Here is a 25018-nt window from a genome sequence, read left to right on the forward strand (position 1 = left end):
GTGTAAGAACTGAAATTCTAACAGTTAGGAACTTCAAACTATAGAATCATGTATAATCCAACCAATTTGAATCCCTAAAATGATGAGAAGGTGAAGAGCTAGAAAGCTGAAATACAATTTTAAAAATACACATGATTTATTTTTTAGTTTTCCCACATCAGCATTACTATCAAAAATGCTGACCGGAGTAAAAAATGTCTCTTCCTGCATTTGGATTGCACCTAGCACACAAGCTACGGAATATATTACACAGAGCTGTCAGGGAGACTTCAGAGATATGAAGTATCTTGCTTGGTGTTAAAAGCTAGGTTTAAAATGAGTTTTAGCTTTGGAGAATGTGTTAGAACAATACTGCAGAGCAAAAAATTATACTCTGTGTTCCTTTCACTATATTGGCCACATGCATTACCTCCAGTCAGGGCACAATTAGCTAACAAAAAACTGTACATGGTGGATGCACCATTCTAAACTGTGCGCTCTTTTGCACTCATCAGCTTCTCCCTACTCTCCAGTTCAAACACTCATGATGATCTCTGTTTTAAGTGACTCACTGCTAGGTATTTCCCACTTCCACCAGTTAGGCTTACAGGGAGTATGAGGGGACATGAGTTTCTACCGCTTCTGCAGCGTTGGTCATATTGCAGACAAATTCTGTGCTTCTCATATGTGTTTTGAGTTGTTAATTTAAACAGCAGTACTTTCCAGAATCACTAATGACAGCCGCGTATTTTATCCCAATAAGGAGTCAGAAGTTGATAAATACAGGAAGCTGGTGTCAAAAGCGTAATGTGGGAGAACTCCTCTCTCCTTGACCCCACAACCACAAAAGTGACAAAGAAATCATAGTCTCCAGCACCCTCCCAAATGTCTCCCAGCCCTTCAGACAGAATCCCAAGTGTTCTTGGCCTCTGCATCACATTTAGGTAGCTGTCACGATCCTGCTGAAAAACAAACATCATGAGGGGAAAAAAAGAAAAACAGGTGTAATTTGGAATCCCATATATAACAAAACCACAAAACAAAATGAAAACCCAGAAGCATGATGATGGCTCACTCACAACTCATAGCAGAGATGGTTACGAGCAGCAGATGGGAAGCCAACGCATCAAACACAGCCTCAAAAGAAGAGCCCAAAAGAACTGTAAAACAGAGAAAAACCCAAAGAAAAACATGATAAAAAAAAATAACAAAATGGAAAAAACAGAAATTAATTAAAAAACCCAATTCAATACTGCATCCCTCCTGAAACCTGAGCCTCTTTGTTTAGCTGCTCTCATCTCCCAGCATATTTCCCAGGCCTGGGATTACTGTTGCCTATGCTGTATTTGGTTTTATTTAGACACACAACCTGAGGAAGCCTCTGTGGTTTGTGAATGCTCTGCAAAGTGGCGAGAGGGGTCCCTCTAGAGTCCAACTTTCCTTTGCTCACCTATCACTTTATTTCTAAAAATAAACAGCAATGTACCCTTCCCAGTTCGGTTTTTTGAGGGCTTCCATCCGACATTTCTGGTTCTTTTTGCAAGCACCATCTCCTTATAATTACCAACTCGACAACTTTACAAGTTTTACAATTGCCAACTTTGGGCAATTTTCTCTTCCCTGCTGCTTGCTGCTGAACCCTATCTAGAAATAGTGATGTCTCTGCTGTCTGTGGTGGTATGAAAGCGAGCAGAATGAATGTGCTAAGGGTTGCTTTTAGGACACGTGAACAGTCACTGTACCTTAAGATGTGAACTACATATTCTGGAAGTGTGAGGGCCACCTCAATCAGAGGCAAGAACTAATGTTACAAAGGACTTTAATACATAATTCAGTAAACTGAAGAAAGACTTTGGCTCAGAGGTATCTAATCCAGCAAAAATCAACTAATCAAAAGCAATCAACCGAGTTATTCTTATTTGAATCTCAATATCTCTCTTACCTCAAAAGGTGCAAGCTTTACGACATCTGCAGATTTTACAACTATACTCAGTTTTGAGAAGATTACTTAACAGTCCTGTACTGATCTTTCCAAAGCAACAGACACCACGAAGATGAGTTAAAATGCTATCTTTCCTTCTTTACTTTACGAGAATTCATAATTTCCAATGGACTTTAACATCAGAAAAGACCGGAGTGGTCACTCTGTCTTTCTGAGTAACATGCACCAACAGGTTCATTGAGTGATTTCAGCACCAGAGCTTGGACTACAGATGAGGATGATGAGGATGACAACAATTTATCTGATATGTTTCATACATTACAAATAGGACAAAGAATAAGCAATTTTTTTTTTAAATCAAAAGCTTATTCCAGCAGTAATCCTTTGTTGTTATTGTATCATTCAATTCTTGGACAAACAAGGTAATTTCACCCTCAAAGCATTTAGTTGCTGCACTTGTCTCTTAGGTACACAGTCCCCTAGAGGAACAAGTAGCACAAAAGATATTCGCAGAAAGCACAGGGAGTGCTAAGTAAATAAGGATAGATTTTCCACAAGCTATTGCACAGAGTGGAGGAGACACTGAATACAGACAGTAGGAAATGTTTTAGAGAGAGTTGTAGAGAAAGTTAGTCACATCTCATTTGGGATTTACAGCTCATAATGTTTTTGGTTTTTGGGTTTCTTTTCTTTTCTTTTTTTTTTTTTTTTTTTTGAGTCAGGTGGAAAAGATGGTCCTTTCCTACCAAGAGGCAGAGGACAAAGGACAGCAGTCACAATCACACAGGAGTTCACATCCCTCGACTTTCTGGATAGACCTGGAAACCACATCTCCCTCCTTCCAGAGTACACTCTCACCCTTGAACTAAAGGATGAAACTTTAAGAATATCCATTTGGAAAGGATCCATTTTGCATAAAATAACTGAATATTTATTCTCAAGAGAGAGAAAATGTGTGATAATTACTCTGCAACCTGACAGCAAGGGCATTTGCCTGATGGAAGGAGACTTCCAATTCAAGTAAACGTTCACTTGCCCAGGAAGCCTCTGTTCCCTCACCACTGGACAGAGCAATAACTCTGTTCCTCTCTGCGTAGGCTGGCAGGAAAAATAATCAATCAGAGCTTCAAGTTGAACAGCTTTAACCAGAAGGAATGACACATGCAGATGTAACCTATCCCTGCTGCAGCTTGGCTAGAGAGGCACTCAGAAATCAAAAATGGGATCTCAGTTCTCAATACCTTTCAGGTATATATGGGATTTTAGCCTGGCTCTTCCCTCCCCTCCCCTCTAGTGTAAAAGCTCTAACCAGAGAGTGGCTACATAAAAGAAAACCACGAACCACCTGATACAGGTTATCTGAGGTCACCCTCACTGCACCAGGGCTTCTAGGTGAGGAAAGCACACCTACTTTGTGAATTCTTATGCCTTCAGGGGGATCATCTTATTGCAATGCTCTATCATAACCAGGTGGCTTAAGTCATGCTCAGGGAAGACATTTAGGGGACCTAAGGAATCTTACTATGAACAGTTGGCATCCAAGAACACAAGGTGTTTCTCCAGTAAGTGATAACTGAACAAAAGCTCTGAAGGTTTTACACAGCAACCCAGCCTACGGCAAGATGTGTGATGAAGCCATCCATCAAACAGTACTCAAAGCCACGCAAGTTAGAAGTGAAATCTGAGGCCAGTAGGTCGTTTTGTGCTCATGCTGGTGTCCAAGGACTGGCAGAGACTGAGGAACAGTGAGCAAAATCTTTGGATCACAGCACAAACAACATATATGCACTTTTAAGCCATCAATGATATACAGACTCCAAAACCACCATAAAATACAGATACAGTATTCAGTAGAAATCTTACTCGTGACTTCTCTGTACTATTCTACATGCTCCTGTTAATGCATGCAATGAAAATGCTGGCCTTTTGAGAGAATTACTGTCAGGTGACACAGGGGATGCAAGTTCAGCTTGTTTTCTGCCTTTATTCCTAAGGCACCTTCAGAGTGACCACCTTGCAGGATGGAACTGACCATGCTATGAACTGTTGTTTCCTGGATGTTCAAATTTGCAGAGTTGACTGTCTTAAACTTAAGCTCATTTGAACCTTATTTATTACTCTATCCAGACCATTAGCTCATCAGTATGATGGTATCTACATGCCTTCCCATATAAGAGTTTGCTTTTTCCTTGTTCATGCTATCAAACAGCACTTCATCAAGAACAGAACAACAATGTAATCCAACATATATCAGACACAAGGGTCCTTATTTGCTAAAAGATTCTCAAATCTATCAACTAGCCTGTTTTCCATATATTTAATTTTAACTGCACTGATTTTCTGTATTTGTAATTTTTAAAGCAAATGTCAACTCTCTTCTCAAGCCTAAATTTGCTACTCCACAAGGCATGAGTGGAGTAAAATACAGAATCTTTAAATCATCTTCACAGCGATGTAGTTTATAACTAATGTATCCTCATAGAAATGGCATTTCTGTAAGATAACAAATATATGCTTTTATTTAAAGACTTAGGTCCATTTTCCCCCTTTCCTCTATCTCTGTACGAATTGATGTGAGTATTTTGTTCTGCCAGTCTTTTCTGTGATCACCTTTTAAAACACAAGACAAGAATTTTATGCCTTCCCAAGTTAATACAGTACTCTGAGTACTACAGCTCTACAAATCTCTTTATTCTATCATAAAAATGTTAATCTTATCAGTAACATTACACACGCATTTCAAGTACAAAATAAGTATAAAAGCAACTGGGCTTCTAAGTTAGAATATTACAGGTCTTAGGATGTAGGACTTTATATACTTTTTTTTCATTTTATAGCTCATTTTCCAGTGGGGAAAAACTACTTAGTAGAAAAGAAGTACTATGCTCTCTCCTTCTAATACCCTGCCCATTGCAGTAAAGTTTATTTTTAAACACTGTTCGTTGACATGCAGAAAATAAAAGTACTTCTCAATCAGCTGCTGCATTTCTGCAGCCTTCATCAACGTTTGCTGGAACAGGTTATGTGCTTTCCTGCCTACAGCTTCCTTCTGCCCGCTGAACAGCACAGCCGTCCTTGCACATGTACAGGATCTCCAGCACAGCACTGCAAACTACTGCAGTGCAGTCTGAGGCACACGAGATCGAGATCTAATCGATGGGCGGCAGCTGACTAAGCTAAAAAAAAGCGCTAGCTGAGCGTAACTGCACTGTGTCAGATTGTGCAAGCAGGAGAGAGATTCCTGGAAAAGAATAACCTCTCCTCTAATTTCAAATAAATAATTAAGACCAAGTTGTTGAAATTCTGATCTCTTCCAAATATTTTTGAAACCACAGGGAATACATTTCTGTTGGCAAAGTGTCACATGCAGAGGAAGACTACAGTGCTGTCTGTAATGCATAGTAGTGACAAACCTAGCAGATTTTAACAAGACCAAAGAGTTAATTACCCCAAAGCTGACCCACATTAGCAGAGAAGACCTTCTTGACTCAGAAGAACAAAACGCTTCATTATGCAAGTATATGCTTTTCACCATATTATCTGTATAACAACATTCATATCTATATTCTCCTCCCTGTTCAAATTTTCTAGTCAGCCTTAGTTCTCCATATCGAACATATTCTGCTAGTCCAGCTCTCAGCTATGAAAATGATTGCAAGATGGAGGTCTTTTTCTTGCACTCTTTCTGTGCCAAACGCTACCAAGGATTCAAAAATATAACTTTTCAACTCATTCTCCAGTGGCTTAGCTCTGTTGTCCTATAATATGCAGCAACACTGAATGGCTACAGCACACTGATGTACGGCAAAGGTGGTTTGTATACCAGGACACCAACAGAAACAAAACTGTTCCTGTCCCTATCTGAATGATGGCAGAAGGCTGCATCTAGAGGCAAGAATGGTTAGAGTCTTAAAAAGCTCTCTGTATCCTGAAATATTGAATTTGTGATAAAAGTTCTTGGGATTCACCCCAAAATGCATGTCTTTATTGGAGGGGGAGGAGGAGGAGAAAGAAAAGGCACCCTCCTCCCCTGAGACCTACTTCACAGAAGAGATAAGGTTCTGTAGAATATCCTCTACATCTGAAAGCAGTTATTAATTATAGCTGATGTAACAGATACTTTCAGTAAACCATCTCTTTTGAAGCAGATTCTCAAGCCCTCTTACTATAGAGCACTCTATAGTAAGCTCTTTTAATTTCAATCAATCAAGGGCATGGTAGATATGGCCTATGCCTGCAAGTGCTGCTACCATCACACTATGACCAACACTAAGAGAAAAGCTCTTTGTAAAAATGTGGCCAATAGACATCCAAGTCCACCTCAGATCAGTCCCAAGGTCTAAGGTTTTCCCTCAGGTACTCTGCAAGTAGTCTGACAAACTATCCCCATCCTCATCTCCATCTCATCAGATGTCACCATACTGATCTCGGTTTTGTCATGTATTCCTTTCCTGATGACATCTAATATTTGATTGCTTTCTTGCATGCTGTTGAGTATCACATTAATGTTTTCATGAAGCTACTTCATAACATCAAGGTCTCACTTATCAGTGGTACCTGTCAGCTCAGAAGCCATCACCATATATGTGAAATTAGAATCAGCTTTCTGCCTCCACGGGCATCATCTTTCCTTTACCTACAATGAATTTCATCTGCCATTTTATACTCCTGCCATTCTATTTTATAACAACTTTCAGTGATTTTTTTCCACAGCCGATCCTTATCTTTACCACAGTACACTCTGTCATACCACTGCTCTTTAGGCTACAGCTTTTGCTCTGCAAGTGTACTCTGTACTACTCTTCCCAATGCATACTGACTACCTGTGGCAAGTACCATCTCATGAATAAATGTATCCTTTTTTTGGTTTAAATTTGCTATCTATTTCACCGAATATCTTGTTCCTATGTAACCGAAGAAAGAACAGAAGTTCTTCCTTTCCTTTCTTTAGACTTTATAGTATTTTACAGACTTCTATTCATATTCTCACTCAGGTCAATCACAGTCTTTCGGATCTTGCTTCATGTAAGTTTCTCATTACCCTCTTCTGAATACTGCTTAGATCTGCAATACCCTGTTGGAAACTGGTATGCATGGTACCTTATGCATTATCAACTATGCTATCTCATCTAGATACATATAAAGGCAGTAATAACAGTTTATTTTGTAGCATTCACCATTGTATTCCATATGGATTGTAACAATTGCTTCACTGTTTGGATGAATTTTGACTGGTATCTTGCCTCCACTTTATTTATTTTTTTTAAAAAAAGGGTTGCTTCTGGATTCCTACAGAAAGGGTACATGTAATTGGACAGATACAATCCCCCTTGCATTCTGTGGAATCTGGCATTTGCAATGCTGATTTTGAAATGGGATAATGTTCGTGCAGACCCCACACGCCAGAATGAATACTTGAAACTCTCCTAAAGAACAAAATTAGTAGATATGTGGCTAGTTAGGATGTAGTTAAGAAAAGTCTGTACAGCTTTTGTGAGGGAAAGCAACACCCCATCAATAGTGTTCTCTCAAGCATTGACAAGGCTGACTGTATACATACAATACATCTGGATTTTCAAAAAATTTTTCATCTGGATTTTTCAAAAAGTCTACACTTAAAAGAAATTACACTGCAAAAGAAAGTTACTCTCCAATTTGAGTGGTGACTATTACAATTGTCCTTTAAAGATGTGTTCCTCCTAGCCCTTACATTATTCAATATATCATGAGATAAGAAAGTTTTGCCATCAGCAAAACTCAAAGCCTGATTTCCTGTAGATCAAAGTTTCACTGTGAGATTCTTCACTGTTTAACAAAGCATGAAAACATTGATTTATTTTTTTACTTTATTTGTAAACAGTAAACAAATGGGGACATAGCAGTTGTGACAGCAGTTAGCACAACAAGGATGCCAAGGAGCCCAGAAACTCTGTTCAGGAGAGCATGGCCCTGATTGAAGCTGCAGTGATCATGCTGATGTGTCATGGGGCACGGTCATCGTGACTGGCTGAAGAAACTGCCCTTGGTTTATCAGAGACCTCAACTCAGATAGAGGAGAAACAGATGGAGACTCTCAAGAGCAGGGAAACCGACTTCTAGCAACAGAAGGAAAGCTCCTACTCCACAGGCAGGATCTGTAGGATCTGCAATTACAGAACAGATGTAGTACTCTGGGAGTAGGTAAAGGGAAACAAGACCTGTCACGGGAGGCCTCAGACAGAGCCCAGCTAAGCCTGAACCAAATGTCCATGCCAAGAGGCAAAGATGAGTGATGCTGAAGACTTGTCCCTAAGGGAAAGAGAGGCACTTACCTGGCCTGATTTGATGTCCCAGGAGATTTGTATCTTGTTGGATCTGGGATGTTAAGGAGGGGCTGCAAAAGCTTGTGTCACCCTCTGACTATTAACCTCTTGCTGCTCATTCATGAGGGCACTAACAGCAGTGTCAGGGGTAACCTTTAGTATATCAAGAGAGACTACATGATTCTGGAGGAATGGTCAAAGGGCTCGGTCCCAGGTGGTGTCCTCCTAAATCCTGCCAGTGAGTGAGAAAGGCGTAAGTAGGAGTGGATGCTGTTGCACGCAGGGCTTTCACTTCTATGACCATGGGTCCCTGTCTGAGAAAAAAGGACTGCTAGAGGAAGAAGGGGTCTATCTGACAAAGACTGGCAAGAGCATCTTTGCCAACAGGCCTGCTAATCTACTGTGGGGTTTTTTAAGTGCGGTACATTGAAAGAGGTTTACCATAACCTGAAGAGAAACAAAAGAACAGATACTGTGAGGAAGTGCCCAAGGGAGAGAATGATGGAGACTCATGCTTCCCCTGGGAAAGCAGCACAACTGGTAGCCTATCTCAAGTGCCGGTTCACAAACTCTTACACATGTGAAAATAACATGAGGACTTAGACTGGGCCATTCTGCAACTGGGCCATTGCAGAATTATGAACTTACTGGGATTACAGAGAGTTGGTAGGATAGCTCACATGGTCTGAATGCTGCAAAAATGGACAAAGCCTCTTCAGGAGGGGCAGGCTGGGAAGGTGAGAATGAGGGGTTGCAAAGGAGTGGCTTGAATGTACAGTTTTCCTTGGAACAGATAATGACATAGTCATCACTGATAGGTAGAGTGATCAGCACCAAGTAATGCAGTTAATGTAATGGTAAGCAACTACTACAGACCACCTGATCAAGAAAAGAAAGTAGATGAAGCCTTTGTCACGCAACGGAAGGAAGCCTTGCAATTGCAAGCCCTGGTACTCACAGTGGCATCACTCTGATATCTGTTGAAGAGGCAATACGGCAGGATGAAAATCACAGAACTTTTGTGGACAGCACTGAAAACAACCACAAAATAAGAAATGAAGGTCCAGAGTTGCAAAAGACGACAGTGATGAACAGAAGCACAGTTTCTTCTCTCCAGCAGTAGTGCATTCACCCAAAAGTTAGAAGTCTCAGGTTCAATACCTTCTTCTGCTATAGGAATTATTCTATCTCTCACTTGACAGAACAGTGGCATAAGCATTAGCTATGAGCAGAAAGAAAGCAGACACTGCAATCTCTCTCACTGAAGCTTTACAACTTGTACAAAATACTGATATATTCCCTAGAACAGGGATCTTGGGAGTCTCACAGCCCAGGAGATGTCCATATTCATTGGCACAAAGTAATTTTTCCACTCTGTTTCAGTAAATATGTACATATTCAGCATCATAAAATGTTACTAAGGATAATGGACCAAAATACTTCATGAATTATCAGCAAGAAATGGAAAATCCCAAGTCAAATATATCCTGTTAAATATAGACTACAGATCTTAATCAATATTTGCCACCTTCCAGGTAGGAGAGGATACTGGAAGCGGCAGGAGAGGGGAAGCAGGGAGGAGAAGTAAGGAAATCAGCAACTCTAGCAGTTTGGTCAAGCTGCCTCTCTTCATTTCCCTGTCCTCAATTACAAGTGTTTGAAAGCAAACTCCCCTGGAAAGATTAAAGTTTTTTCCACTGGGAGTCTGTCTTGTTTATCATAATAGCTTGAGCCCTCTTGCTAGCCAAGCTGTTGAATCTGATCCAAATGGTAGAGTTACTGATGGTAGCCAAAGCAACAGTGTTTAGCCCTGTCCTAAAAACCTCTCAGCACACAAGGGACATCAAGCAGCCACAAAAACTGATGCACATCTGCTCTACTGTCCAACTCAGTAATTATCAAACAGTGACTTCTACAGTCCTCGAAAAATTCTACATAATCGGACTGTTGAGAGCAGCTACATCCCTCTAGTCGCTAACAGAAGACAAGGTTGTTGCTGGTGCTTCTGTACACATCTCCCTGCTCCAACAATCTTGTGCTTTTAGGGTGCAAGTTTCTACAGACTGTTATCAAGGAGAATTTTGCTAGATCTGGCAAGGGCCAAGTGGTAGAGGGGTGATATCATTCCCATGAAAGCAAATTTGTGCAACAGCTTTCCTCTAAAGAGTAGTATTTGTGCTAATGTTGGCATCCTACATAAGGTATAGCAGTTTTGTTCTCCTAGAAGCACAGAATAAATTCATGTTAAACTGTCAGGTGACCTGTAACATTGCATATATTGAGGAAACAAGTCCAACTGTCAAGTAGCAGCCCTCCGTAAAAACGTATCAGCGAAATAGTTTGTTAATACTCATCAGAAGCTGTGCTAACAGCCACTGTGTTAGCCCTTCAAAGAGGGTCTGGAAAGCCAGACTGGTAACAACTGAAGACAGAAAAATTAATGCTCAACAAAGGTCATGGGAAGCAAAAATACACTTCGAAGCTTCAATCTCTCAGAAATGAGAATAAGACCTTCTTATAGATGGCCTATGCCAGTCTGTCTACTAAGGGGCTCCTTGCCTTTTGATGTCAAAAATTTTCATATTGTTTGGCATCTATGAATTGCATAAAAATCAGTGCCAATAATTTTCTATTGCATTTTACTTTATAAATTGCTGAGTTTTCCCATTTTCCAAAATCAAAATGTGTTTTCAAAATAGAAAACCAACAAAAAAGAGAAAGGCAAGAGATATATTTAAAAACAAATCCTAAAGGCCAAGTCTGTCATCTGTATCATTAACAAGTCATACAGGATCTCTGAAAAGCTGACAAGTAAGACTGAAATTATGAATTTCAGAGGATGTGAAAACAGCAAATACCTTTTATGGTATTATCCATAAATTATGGCAACGCTCTTGAAACTGTAGAAAATTGCAGGGAAGCTACTCGAACAGAAAAAAAACTGTTAATAAGTGAATATGACTGGGAGAAAAATTCACATATTACCAGAAAAATAGAAAGTGAGCGCCTTCCGCTCCCCATCTTTTGTATTATATCTCAGAACCAAATCACAGGAAAATAGGACAATCATAGTATGACCATGTTACAATCTAGGAACTTTATTCCTCACAGATAAAGGAACTGAAAGAGAACGAAGAATACATCTTAACAGCTAAAAATAATCTTTCTTCGGTATAATAAAAGATTAAGTTTGTAATTAAAAAAAAGAAAAATATAAGAAAATTCTACCTAAATATATTTGAAAAGTATTTTTTTTTCTAAATTAGCATTCAGTTGCTAAGGCCCAGCTCCAGAGTGATTGCAGAAAGCTGTTTGCCAGAGCAGACTTTTCCATGCCTCCTCGTTCTGCGAGGCAGCAGGGAGGGCAAGGTGCAAGTGCTTCACCTCCTCAATGCTATGACCATTAACACCACCTTGGGCATCCCTGACTTCACCCTCCCCAGAATGGGCTTGTTGCCCTGGAGAGCAATTTGAGCCTAAAATCAATTTAAGAAGCATTCAAAAGCACACCAGAAAAAGACCAAATCAAAAAACTCTCATAGTGGAATGACCAGGCATAGTAGGTTGTGTATACACCTTCTCCTTAAGACACAACAGAAACTCTGCAAGTTCACCACACTCCTCTATCATTAAATCTGTATGCACACAGGGAGCTGAATCCACAAAGCTTTTAATCTTCATATACTCGGATCTAAGCTATGACACACAGAGACTAAATAACTGTTTCATCTGATGAAATGTCATTTCACTTGTTTTCACATCCCAGTTCACCCCACCTCTTCCCTAATTCTTAGTGCACTTTCTGGGCAGTACTGTTTTGGGCAATAATTTTGGGCACCATGCTTCTCTAAATAAACCTCTCACTCCAGTAAGTTGAACTCAGTGGTACCAGCCAGCAGGCACAAAAAGGGAAAAAACAGCCCAATAACTATGGCATAATGTTGAAAGGAATCAAAGTATATATTTACGAATTTTTATTTTATTTTTGCAAAAAAAACCTCATCACCTGAAGTGTGCTGTAGGAGAACAGGTATATGGGACTTCAGCACATATGAACTTCTCACACCCTGAACAAATTAAGCCTTTTTACCATGTTTGACAGAGCACATCCCCTCCCCATAGAGATTCCCTTATCTTTTCCTAGAAAAGATTGTGTGTCATTATTTTCTTCTGTGAGCCCCAGCTGCAACAAGCTACTAACTAGCAGAGTGACCAGAATTAAGATTCACCTTCTCATAAATTCTTACACAACTCAAAGTCTTAGACAAATGCACATCCACACCAAACAAAGTAGGAACACATAAGTCTTAAAAATGGTCAGATTTGATGTAGTGCTGCTTGCAGAAACAGGGCCTGAGAATACTCTCTAAATATACAGCAAAATAAAAATGAAGTCATTTTAAATTAGTAGGAGAAATTAGAAAAAAAGAGGAATCCAAAAAAGAAAAAGAATCAACTGGAAAAAATGATCTTAGTTGTAAAGAAAGAATATAGTTCAAAAAAGGTCATGAAATACAGGCATAAAACATAGTTGTTTCATTTAAACAATGAACAATATATTTAGTAGAAAAACAAACATGAAGTTTCAGGAGTAATGTTTCAGTCCATAATGGGACTGAATTCTGACTACAGAAAATGGAAGGAACGGAGAGGTTGCATTTTGAAAAGAGCAATCTGGAAGAAGAAGACAGAAGTTCCCCAGCTATGTTCATCTGCCCAAGGCAAAATACATTCACTAACTTTTGTTTCCTTCCCACACTCCCCAACCATTTCCTGGATTACAGAGAGTCTCTGAATTTAGATTTAGCCCTTATATTGTCAACACTTTCTGGAGCAACTAATATCTTGCAGATGGGAAATATGTGCAGGTCATATAGTATAAGCCTATGATGATAAGCAGAGAAATTATTAGAGCCTTCTATGCTTGCGCTGTGTTCTAAAATAATCTAGAAGTGCTCTGACTGCAACTTGTTGAGATATGGTACAGCCTACAGCATCTGAAGCTTATTGAATCCTTATGGGTGACTCCAAATAACATGGTGGACTAAAGATAGCACAAAAGCCAGGGGTAAGTTATGCTCCCCTGCTCTTTCCACCTCTGCTAGCAGGAATATTTCAGTGTGGTTGCTAAGAAATCCACAAAGGGGGCAAAACAGACACAAGAATGCAGCCAGGCAAGGGTAGTCTGCAGGCTTCAGTTCATAGTAAACTCTACCTCAGAGATTAGATCAGTGTCTAGTTTCCTGCTATTTTATTTTTCTTCTGTAAAGAACTTTAAGAACGCACCAACCTGGCTCCCTAGATTGTGCCTTCAGAGAACTGAAGCAGGACACACCTCTAGGCTACAGAAGTTGCACAGGCAGCATTAGGCTTGCCTTCTTGCTTGGTAAGCATGCATTCTCCAAGTAATCTAAGCCTGTGGAAAACACGGTTAACCTAGGATGGTGAGGGGAAGAGATTTTATCTCTATCTTATGAGACAAAAGCAAACATCCCTCCTCAGATTCCCAGCTTAGTTGAAGTCACCTCCTGCTTCTCACCTTGTAGAAAATGCAAATCAGTGTAATGACCAAGCACAAAAATCACAAAATCAACAAAGTAACCAAATCTTTTTTTTGCCCCATGAGAAGCAGAACTGGGAAAAAAAATTACTTAAAATTTACTTACAGGCCGGACTTCACCAGTGGTGTTGGTGTACTGACGGGCCAAACCAAAGTCTAACATGTAGCATTTTCTGTACGTTGAAGGTAAGCGGCCCATGGCAAAATTGGACTGGACAAAAAGAAATTAAAAAAAAAGTCAACAATCAGTTGGATGACAGCAACTTATACAAGAGTGGCCACTTGTATTCAAACTTTTGCCATATAGCCTCACACATTCTGGTGGTTACATGAACCACAGAGAGGGATTTTAAGATACATCTCACAGAGAGGAGAATCGTTGCCATGTTAAGAGGTTCACTTGGCAAAGAAGAGACTGTGGAGTCTCAAAGTAACTAAAATTCACATTAACTTAGCTAAATTTCAGCTGCTAAGAAAGAGAGTTACATTTCACACCACTAGCTCTGCAGTGACATCTCCATCACTTGCCTAACAGGCTAGAGTTACTTGTAGACAAAATGCTTCCTGGCTTCTCTTCATGATTCAGCTGCCAGCATGAATTATCCTGCCCTAACTCCCCCCCAAAAACCTAAAAATATCCATTCACTGTTACACATTACCTGAACTTCTTGAACATTCAAACACCTGAAAATATTGGGTTTGGTTCTTAGTAAATAAACTGACAATAAGCAAATGGAGTAGCCATCACTTAATCCCCATAGGATGGAGATTAAGTTGGGTGCTTTACCATGATGCATGGCTGCTAAAGGATTTGAGCCCAGTCTCATTAGTGACCAGTTAGCTACTTTTTCAGCTGAATCCAATCAGGCAGGAACAGCTGATTTTAAAGCAGTAAGTAGAATAAGAAAGAAGATAGTCACAGGGATAGTGTAGCAAGAAGTGCTCAGGTCAAGCAGTGAAGGGCTTCAGGAAAAAGACTGGCTCCTACAGTGGGACTTGGAATTACTGTGCCTCACCTAGGCAGATGACCAACACCATAACTCACCCATACTGGGATCAAAAGGCCCACTTAGGTCACCCTACATTCAAGGGAAGGGACAAGCAATGAGGAATGTGAAACATCCTCATACTCTTAAAAAAAAAGGGGGGGGGGAGAAAGAAAAGAGAAAAGAGGCTCAGATCAAACTGTGTGTGTAGTGCTACATCTTGCAAAGGTTATAGGGACAGGACAGCAAGCCTGAATTCCTAGTGCTGTTACTACCGTCTGAGTTCAGTACAACAACTCCGCTGCAGTTTTCACGGGGAAAGTTTTGCTGAATCTCTACTATGTTTGTATGATGTTTCACCCAAAAAAACATGGAGATGCACTAAGACTGATATCCCAATACACACTTCATTAACGTACTGCCATCACAAGAGGCAGCTCCTCCCAGATACATGCATATGCAGAAGTAAAGGGTCAGCTGCTCAGGCAATGCTCACATACCACTTTGCACTGGTATACACTTTGGAAACTGCCCTCCAAATTTTTAGGCAATTGCTCAGAAAAAGTGAAAAGTATTATTGAGTTAAACCAAATAGCATTACTGAGTTAAATCAAATACATGAAGTGGCATTGAATCAAGTGATGGGTCACACAGCAAGACCTCCTGTCTGAAACCATTTTATAATAATAGTTGGTTGGACTCCGGATGAATATTAAAGTTAGATTGCTTCATCATATCATAGAATCATAGAATCAGTAAGATTGGAAGGGACCTCTGGAGAACATCCAGTCCAACCTCCCTGCTCAGCAGGGTCACCTAGAGCATGGTAGACAGGGTTGCATCCAGGAGGCCTTGAAGATCTCCAGAGAAGGAGACTCCACAACCTCTCTGGGCAACCTGTGCCAGTGCTCTGTCACTCTCACAGGGAAGAAATTCCCCCTCATGTTCAGGCAGAACTTCCTGTGCTTCAATTTCTGCCCATTGCCTCTTGTCCTGTCACATGGGACAACTGAAAAGAGTTTGTCCCCGTCCCCTTGACACCCTCCCTTCAGATCCTTATTCACATTGATAAGATCCCCCCTTAGTCTTCTCTTCCCCAGGCTGAAGAGGCCCAGCTCTCGCAGCCGTTCCTCAGAGGGCAGGTGCTCCAGCCCTCTGATCATCTTTGTAGCCCTACGCTGCAAGGGCTCTCCAGTAGCTCCATGTCTCTCTTAAATGATCTTAAATGATATGATCTGGAGTGGGTCAGCTATTAACCTACAATGGAGTGACCACTGCCAACAAAAACTAGTTTGCTGTGCACTTACAGGAATGACGATACTATATTACTATTGTGTACTCACAGAAAATAGCTAATGTGTCAGACAGTAGGAGTATAAAGCAGGCATAAATGTCTCCACTGCCCATTTCCAAGCCATCAGGTTGCCTTAATTGACTCATGCATGACAGGAAGACATACAACCAAAAGGAGAATTTCCAAAACAACATACAGGCTTGATATCACGATGCAGAAATCCCACAGAGTGAATGGCTTCTATTGATTCCAGAATCTGCTTGCCTAATCGCAGTGTTGTGCTCAGCGTGAAGGTCCCTCGAGGCTGACTTCTTCTGAGATCTGCAAGATTTCGGCCCTGGAACAGTCAATACAACATTTAAACCAGCACACCAAAGCATAGAATTTCACCGTTGCAAGATTTAAGACACATCCCAGTGAAAGTAAAAATGTTACTCAGACAGGTGCCTCACCTTATGTCTGATTTAGCTCTTGTATGTAAACTTCCAATACTTCACTTTAACTTTTAAATGATACATATGCTCATAAGAAGATACTAGGCTGATATTCTTGGAAGCCAGCTGACCCTATTACTTAGGAAACAGGCACAGCAAGGGCATCAATGCCTCACACTATGAGCAACGACACTATCACAGTGTTTTCTTTGATTTGTAAATGAAAGAGGGTTTTAAAATGAGCATCCTCTATGACAGAGTGACCCTCTATTCTACAGAATTAAAGCATGTATCAACTGATCAAAATGATCAGGCATAAAAGTCCACAGGTTCACAGAACATACATCAAAATAAGAGTTATGGGGATATGCTAATTAACATAGTACAGAACCTATCAATTGCTCCTGCAAAAACATACACATGTATAATACAAGTCCACATGTATTCAAATCAATTCAGGACAGAACATACGTAAAAGAGATTCCAAACATTTGACGAGAAAATCAAGATTGTTCTCCAAACCAGTGAAATGCTAATCAATTCATGCATCCACTCCCAATTCTCAGCTTACTGAAGGACATAAAGGGGCCAAGCGCAACTGGCTCTTTTAGCATCTGACCGGTTGCTCAAGTTGTTCTGCTCCTGTTTCACTTCAAGGCTCTGGGTCCCTTGACTAACCACAGTTAATACAGGCCAGTTAACTTTCAGGATCTAATCTGAAGTACCAATCAACACATTTGGTAACAAACATTTGGAGCATAGAAGAATAAACAGTTCACTCTAAGGCTCATATATAATACAGACACAGCTGGCCCAGATTTGCTCCTTAGCATGAACAAAAAAACCCTACAAAAGTAGCCTAGTCTTATCCCTTATTTATTTATTTGATAAATACTTCTGTATGTGACAGTTTGTCACAGACAGACAGATTTGTCACCTCTACCTCGAAAGATCTGAGCTTCTGAACTGATGGCAGATTTTTCTTTCACTGTTTCTTGGACACAAATTCTCTTATCTAATGGTAACAAGGCAAGGCAGATATTTTTCAGAGCTACATACTGAAATGACTATTTATTAAGTCACAATTTTCCCCTAGCAGGTTTAGGAGTCAGTCTAAGAGACCTGTTCTCCAGTCCCAAAAGCAAACAAAAGCATGGAAATGTCAAGATGGTCCACTGCTACCTCAGGGAAAGATAGAAAATGAGTAGAAAATAAGTGTTTTGCAAATAAACACCACCATTCTGATAGAGAAACAGCAAACGCAATGAGTTGCAAGGCTCAGAGGGGAGGCCACAGTTTCAGTGACTGAATGCAACTCCTGCACAGAAAGCGAGAACTGCAATGTGCTGTGGCCAGAGGGATAGATGAGTAGCATATTTTGAAGCAGAAAGGGAATTTTTAGCCTGAAGTGTGATGGTGCAAAACTAGTTATGCTTTAAGCAACAAAATCTTCATTTGCAAATAATGAAACAATTTCAGCTCTGCAAACTCTACCAGCTCAGTCATGTTGCCAAAACCAGACTAGAAAGTAAGGGATTCTGTGAAAAAAAAAAAAAAATCTTCTAAGGTAACAGGCTTGTTAAGGACAGGATTGGGGGATTAGAAATCTTATCTTGACATGAGCTCCAAATTAGCCCTGCTGAGAATCCTATTCACACTTACATTGCAGGCACAGCCAGGTTTAGCTAGAGAGCAAAAGCTTCTCCTGTCCCCAACATCAGAATTTGTGATGCCAAAAGTGCACAGAAGGCAAACCCATGGTTCAGATACATACTGGTTTCATATATTCACTTTTCAGAGAACTATATCTTAAAAGAATTAAAAGTTTATTTTGAAGTACAGTCAACTTGAAAGCTTTAGTCCCTGCTTGAGCACTTAACTTTTATAGTTAATAAGTAACTCTCAGAATCTTCACAAGGTACCAATGAAAAAACACTTGATTTTTCCCACCTGTCCACATGTTTCTGTGTTAAACAATGCCCTGCACAGAATTCATTTCCCTTCTCTCTCACCACTTCCATGACCTCCTTCTTCCCTGAGCAATTTTGCATCTTTTAAATTGTTCTTCCACATGCCTAGAAAACTCTCAGTTCACAGACTCACTGTGTGTCCTTCAGCTCCCCTTCATGTTCCTCCCTTGTGACATCCAGAGGGAAGAGTTTAACGTTAGAAACTGGACATGGGGCCTGCTGGTGTCTATTTTACTTCATTCACTAACTAAATACAACCCTCCAGTTTATACTAGCAGCTTACTTCTTTAACTTAGTGCATCATCCTTCTCACTTTCCTTCAGCATGTTCTATCACTCAGATTATACATAAAGAAATATGTCACATGATGTAAGCTCTTCAGAGGAAGGTTAGATTTATAATGTATAATCACACAGTGCTTTGCACAGTGAAGCTCTGATCATATAAGCTACAGGAGAGATAGAGACAAGTGCCCTGTCAGGTTTCCATGGCAGGTTCTGAAGCAGGCCTGCTTCCAAGACAACAGTGTCAGAAAGCAGCAGCTTTAGTTTGAAAGTATTCCCCTCTGAGCCAAGCACATTCCTCATCTCCTTAAAGGCCTTTTTTCTATGTGTTTTTGGTTCAGACATAAATTTCTTTTTTTCTCCTGTGACTGTATGTTGCAGAGGACAGCTGCTTTTGTGACAGTACCAGTGTATTTGGGCTATGAAGATCTACCCATGTAGGTTTACTTGGTAAAGCTTCATGCTGACCCCTGCAGCTCCTGCTGTTAGTGTGGCTTGTGTAAACAGAAACATGTGAGCCTTCAGCAGGCTAACTTTCAGTAGGAGGTGGCTGTTTAACAATACAGTTAATCATGTGCTTCCATAACATAAGCCAGGCATTGCTAAGCTTGGCAGAGATGGGGAGCTGGAGCCCACTCTCTCTCAGGGAAAGAGGACGGTGCTAGTCCTCTAGTGATAGCTAGTGAGCTATCACTGACTCCTATCAAGTTCTGAGCTCTGATATAAGACAAACATCACATCTCAGAGCTCAGCAGGAGCAATTTCAACCAGCAGCCACTGCTACAAGATACAGTGGCTCTGGCAAGCGCTCTGAATTGAATGCTTTCCCCAGAAAATAAACATCTTAAAAAACAAAGTGGAGCTACAGAATATCCTAGCATATTTTGAGAACTGACCTACCCAAAAGGATCACAGCAACACCATCTCCTCTGTTTCCCATTCCACTCATTTTCAACGTACAACACGGTCTCTGCTCCAATGCTTGGCCTTATTCTCTTGCTGTACTCACCTGAAGCTGCATGACCACATAATTAAATTTTTCATTCCTTCCGCAGCCAATAAATCTGCAAACATGATCCTTCCCTGCAAAAGAAGGAAAAAGAAAAGGAAAAACAGAAACAAGATGAAACATAAGAAAACCTAGTAACCAGTAATCATGATTTTTAGAGAAATGATTTCTAATAAAGGGCTTGCAATTGTAAATGACAACAAGCAGAGTTCTGCAGAGCAGAATGATTTTGTTTCCACTTCCCACAACCCCATGCCTCAGGACAGTACTATGACATTCAACATGAAAAAAGTCTGTGAAAACAGTCACAAGCAGAAACCAGTGTCAAGGATCACTGAACCCTCAAAGTGATGTTGTACAGTACGAGTGGAAGTGTGACTGCAGTTTATACAGCTGCTACATGCATACACCACCACCACCAAAATCACCACGAACCCTGAACTAAACCATGGCTAGTCACACTACTGCATTGTTTCACGGCTTCACCTGTATCACGCTTAAGCTCCCTACACCACCTTTACTCAGTAAAAGCTCACTTTTACACACTATCACCACATTTGCCCTGTTAGCATTGTTTACCCTGAAAAAACTAAACTTAATGCTATTTTGATGCATAGGCAAACCCTAAGCTCCACTGCCAGAAACATTTGGACAAGAAAGACAGTTATGACAAACTCTATTAAAACACTGAAGTTGCTAAAGGTAATTTCATAATTTAAGAAAATAAATCTGTGCAATTACATGTCAAGTTCCTGCACTGAGTCACAAACACAAACCATTTCTATCCAGGCAAAATCAAAACCAACCAGGCACCAGCCAACACTTTGTCAGCCCTCTTAAGTTTGTTCTCTGGTACAGAAGTGCTGCTGCAATGTCTTCATTTCATCACATGGCTCCAGGCAAGACCTATCTTCAAAAAATGCAGTATGTTCTGGAGAGAGTGGAGGTGTCAGATCCTGAGCCATGATGTATTTGTGACAATATGCTCTCCATATTAGCAAAAGGGGAAATAGATATATGTGTGCTCCCCTAACAGCAGACTGTTGCTGACCAAGTTAAGGTTGATGCTCATGACACTGGTGGACTTTTAGCTCCTGATGGGGTTTCTAAGCTGGGAAAAGGGTGGGTATCATTGCATAGCTTTGCCTTTTATCTTCTGGTAGAGCTTGAGCACTGGCAGTTTTAATTAGTTTTTACCAAAGCTTTTTGTTTGATAGTTCCCAGTTAAAAATGAAAAATGAGGCAACGAACACATGCAGTAATCAGTAATTGCAATGCCTATAAAGCCCTTGGGATCTTGCCACTGCAGTCTCTATGTGCGCCGTCAGACTGTGGCATCAAAATGGGGATGGGACAGTAAGACGCAGCAGAACTGGAAGCTGCAGGGCAGTTTTCACAGCAGAGAACTAGAGCTCTGACCACAACACTGCATATAGGCAAGGATTATGGGGCTCCAACTGCATGCCCTCGGTAAGAGCCTCAGCAGCCTGCCCTCCAGTGGCCTGCGGTGTCTCACAGTGGAGCATCCATGTTAGTTCTCCTACCCCAAGGAAATGACACAGCTGCTTGCAATCAGAATTGGAGTGACAGAGGCCCTGGCTACCCCTTATTCCATCTGAAAGAACAAGCTTAAGCAAAAACAAAACAAAAATACGCACCACCCCACACACAACTGTTTCCCCTCCCCTTCCTCCCACCAGCAGCCCATCCATATCTGGTTAGGTAAGTGCAAGAGGGTACTGTCACTGCAGATCACTGCTGTTATTTATGCCTCTCGCACAGACTTAAGATTGCTTAAATACATTCAGACCTAAAACTGGACAAGGTACAAAACCAGATATGGCATAAACCTTCAAGGAACAGCAAATTCATTATATTTCAGGAAAAGAGGTTCAGTGACTAGGAGAGTACTCTCTTTAGTACACATTACAGCATCACTAGTAGGGTACGCCTTCTTCCTCGCTTCTTTTTCCTCACACACCGTGCCTATGCCCTGTCTGTGTCTACGAGTACTGGGTGCCACCTCTTTCTTACTATCTAAAAATTCATTGTAAATTCACTGTTGATTTTGACCTACATATTTCTACCGGCTGAAGCTGACTTTCCTGAAGGAACTCCTTGAAACATTGCCTGAACACAACACACATCCTGGCCTTGGATCTACCAAGATGGAAAAGGCTACACTGCCAGCTAATGGGGCCTTGCAGCTGCCTTCAAGACCAGATTTGTGGCTTCTAGACAACAGACTAACCTGAGACAGAGACAATGTGTTTCTTTGGGACCTTCTAATACCCACGTGCTTCAGGATACCGGTAATCTGCAGAGCATCTGTGGACAGACTACTGTGTTTTCTCACTCATGCTGGAGCAGCCTGTTAAATCCATACAGATTCACACAGATCAATCAGCCTGGTTGACTTGCTGGCATGCTGCAAGTCTCACTTTGTTTTGTTTCGCCTTGCAGAGCACTGGGAGATGAACACCAAAGCAAAAGCCAAAACAGTGACTGTATCTACTGGTGATCACAGAATCACAGAATGATTGAGGTTGGAAGGGACCTCAAGAGATCATCTAGTCCAACTCCCTTACTCAAAGCAGGGTCACCTAAAGCACATTGCCTATGGTTGTGTCCAGACAACCTGGATCTTTTGGATTCAAAAGATCTTGGACATCTTTTGAAGATCTCCAAGAATGTAGACTCCACCTTTCTGAGCAACCTGGTCCAGTATGCTATCACCTTCACAGTAAAGAAGTTTTTCCGCACGTTCAGATGGAACTTCCTGTGTTTCAGTTTGTGCCCATTGCCTCTTGTTCCATTGCTGTGTACCACTGAAAAGTCTGACCCCATCCTCTTGACACCCTCCCTTTAGATACTCATACACATTAATACGATTCCCACACAGACTTCTCTTCTCCAGGCTGAACAGTTCGAGCTTCTTCAGGCTTTCTTCACATCAGAGATGCTCCAGTCCCTTCATCATCTTAGTAGCCCTCTGCCAGACTTGCTCCAGTCTGTCCACGTCTCTCTTGTACTGGGGAGCCCAGAACTGGACACAGCACTCCAGATGTGGCCTCACGAGGGCTGAGTAGAGGGCAAGGATCACACCCTCCACCTGCTGGCAATGTTCTTCCTAATGAACCCCAGAATACTATTGGCCTCCTTGGTCACAAGGGCACATTGCTGGTCATGGTCAACTTGTTGTCCACCAGGATTTCCAGGTTCTTCTCTGCAGAGCTCCAGCAGGTCAGCCCCCAGCCTGTACTGGTGCATGGAGTTATTCCTTCCTAAGCACAGGACCCTGCACTTGCCTTTCTTGAACTTCAGAGGGTTCCTCTCTGCCCATCTCTCCCATCTGTCAAGGTCCCTCTGAATGGCAGCACAGCCCTCTGGTGGATCAGCCATTCCTCCCAGTTTCACATCATCAGCAAACTTGCTGAGGAGGCACTCTGACCCCTCATCCAGGTCAATGATGAAGACTGGACTTAGTATTAACTTAGTATTAACTGGACCTAGTATTAACTCCTGGGGTACACTGCTAGTTACAGGTCTCCAGTTAGACTCTGCACCACTGATGACAACCTTTTGAGCTCTGCCAGTTCTCAATCCACCCCACTGTCCACTCATCTAACCTGCACTTCCAGAGCTTGCCTATGAGGATGTCATGGGAGACGGTGTCAAAATCCTTGCTGAAGTCAAGGTAGACAACATCCACTGCTCTCTCCTCATCTACCCAGCCAATCACTCCATCAGAGAAGGCTATCAGATTGCTTAAGCAGGATTTCCCCTTGGTGAATCCATGCTGACTACTCCTAATCACTTTCTTTTCCTCCATATGTTTAGAGATGGCAGCCAGCATAAGCTGTTCCATTACCTTTTGAGGGATGGAGATGAGGCTGACTGGCCTGTAGTTTCCCGGGTCCTCCTTCTTGCTCTTTTTGAAGACTGTGGTGCCACTGGCTTTCTTCCAGTCCTCAGGCACCTCTCCCATTCTCCATGTCCTTTCAAAGGTGATGGAGAGTGGCCTAGGAATGGTGCCCACCAGCTCCCTCAGCACTCGTCCATGTATCCCTTCAGGGCCCGTGGACTTATAGGTGTAAAGTTTGCCTAAATGATCTCTAACCTAATCCTCTTTGACCAAGGGAATGTCTTTCTTCTCTAGACTTTCTCCTTGGTCTCTAGGGTCTGAGATAACTGAGGGCTGGCCTTAGCAGTAAAGACTGAAGCAAAGAAGGCATTCAGCAACTCTGCCTTCTCTGTTTCCTTCGTCACCAGTGCCCCTGCTCCATTCAGCAGCAGGCCCACATTCTCCCTATTCTTCCTTTCATTATCAATGTATTTGAAGAAGCCCTTCTTGCTGTCCTTGACATCCCTTGCCAGATTTAATTCCAAATGGCCTTAGCCTTCCCAGCCCATTCCCAGTCTCTAACAATGCCCCTATATTCCTCCCAAGTGGCCTGTCCCTTTTTCCATATTCTGCATGCTTCTTTCTTCTCTTTGAATTTTGCCAGGTGCTCCTTTTTCATCCATGTAGGTCTCCTGCTGCCTTTGCTCAACTTCCTGCTCATCGGGATGCACTATTCTTGAGCTTGGAGGAAATGATCCTTGAATATCAACTATCTCTCTTGGATCTCTCTTCCTTCTACAGCCCTATCTCACGGGATTCTTCCAAGAAGGTCCCTAAAGTGGCCAAAATCCACTGTCCTGAAGTCCAAGGTTGAGCTCCTACTTTCTGCCCTGTTTCCTCTATGCAGGATCCTGAACTCCACCATCTCATGGTGACTGCAGCCAAGGCCGCCCCCAACCTTCACATCTCCAACCAGCCCTTCTCTGTTTGGCAGTATAAGGTTCAGCAGCACACCTCTCCACATGGGCTCCTCCACCACCTGTGTCAAAAAGTTATCAGTACTCTCCAGGAACCTCCTGGATTGCTTGTGTCTTGCTGTGTTTTTCCTCCAGCAGATATCAGGGTGGTTGAAATCCCCTATGAGAACCAGGGCCTGTGACTGTGAGGCTACTTCTAGCTGTCTGTAGAAGGCCTCATCTATTTCCTCTTCCTGATCAAGTGGCCTGTAGTAAACACCCACAACACTGTCACCCTTTAATTCCTACACATAAGCTCTCGACCCGCTAGCGCATCATCCACCCTAGGCAGAGCTCAATACATTCTAGCTGCTCTCTCACATAAAGGGTGACTACCCCACATCGCCTTCCTGGCCTGTCCTTCCTAAAGGAATGTAGCCATTCATGGCAGCATTCTA

The 25018-nt window shown here is 41.6% G+C and overlaps 1 protein-coding gene across 1 annotated transcript in view; it reads right to left on the reverse strand.

Moving 5' to 3' along the window:
* The window catches only part of TTBK1 (tau tubulin kinase 1), a 105781-nt gene that overhangs the window by 59573 nt on the left and 21190 nt on the right, over positions 1–25018 (reverse strand). Inside the window, exons 3-5 of the mRNA XM_062571312.1 lie at positions 19761–19834; positions 16260–16400; positions 13890–13994 (exon numbers count right to left, since the gene is read on the reverse strand). Coding sequence (XP_062427296.1) covers positions 13890–13994; positions 16260–16400; positions 19761–19834 — 320 coding nt within the window. The remainder of the gene's footprint in view (positions 1–13889; positions 13995–16259; positions 16401–19760; positions 19835–25018) is intronic.

This window comes from Rhea pennata, chromosome 3, assembly GCF_028389875.1.
Source record: "Rhea pennata isolate bPtePen1 chromosome 3, bPtePen1.pri, whole genome shotgun sequence".
In the NCBI taxonomy this organism is placed as follows: Eukaryota; Metazoa; Chordata; class Aves; order Rheiformes; family Rheidae; genus Rhea; species Rhea pennata.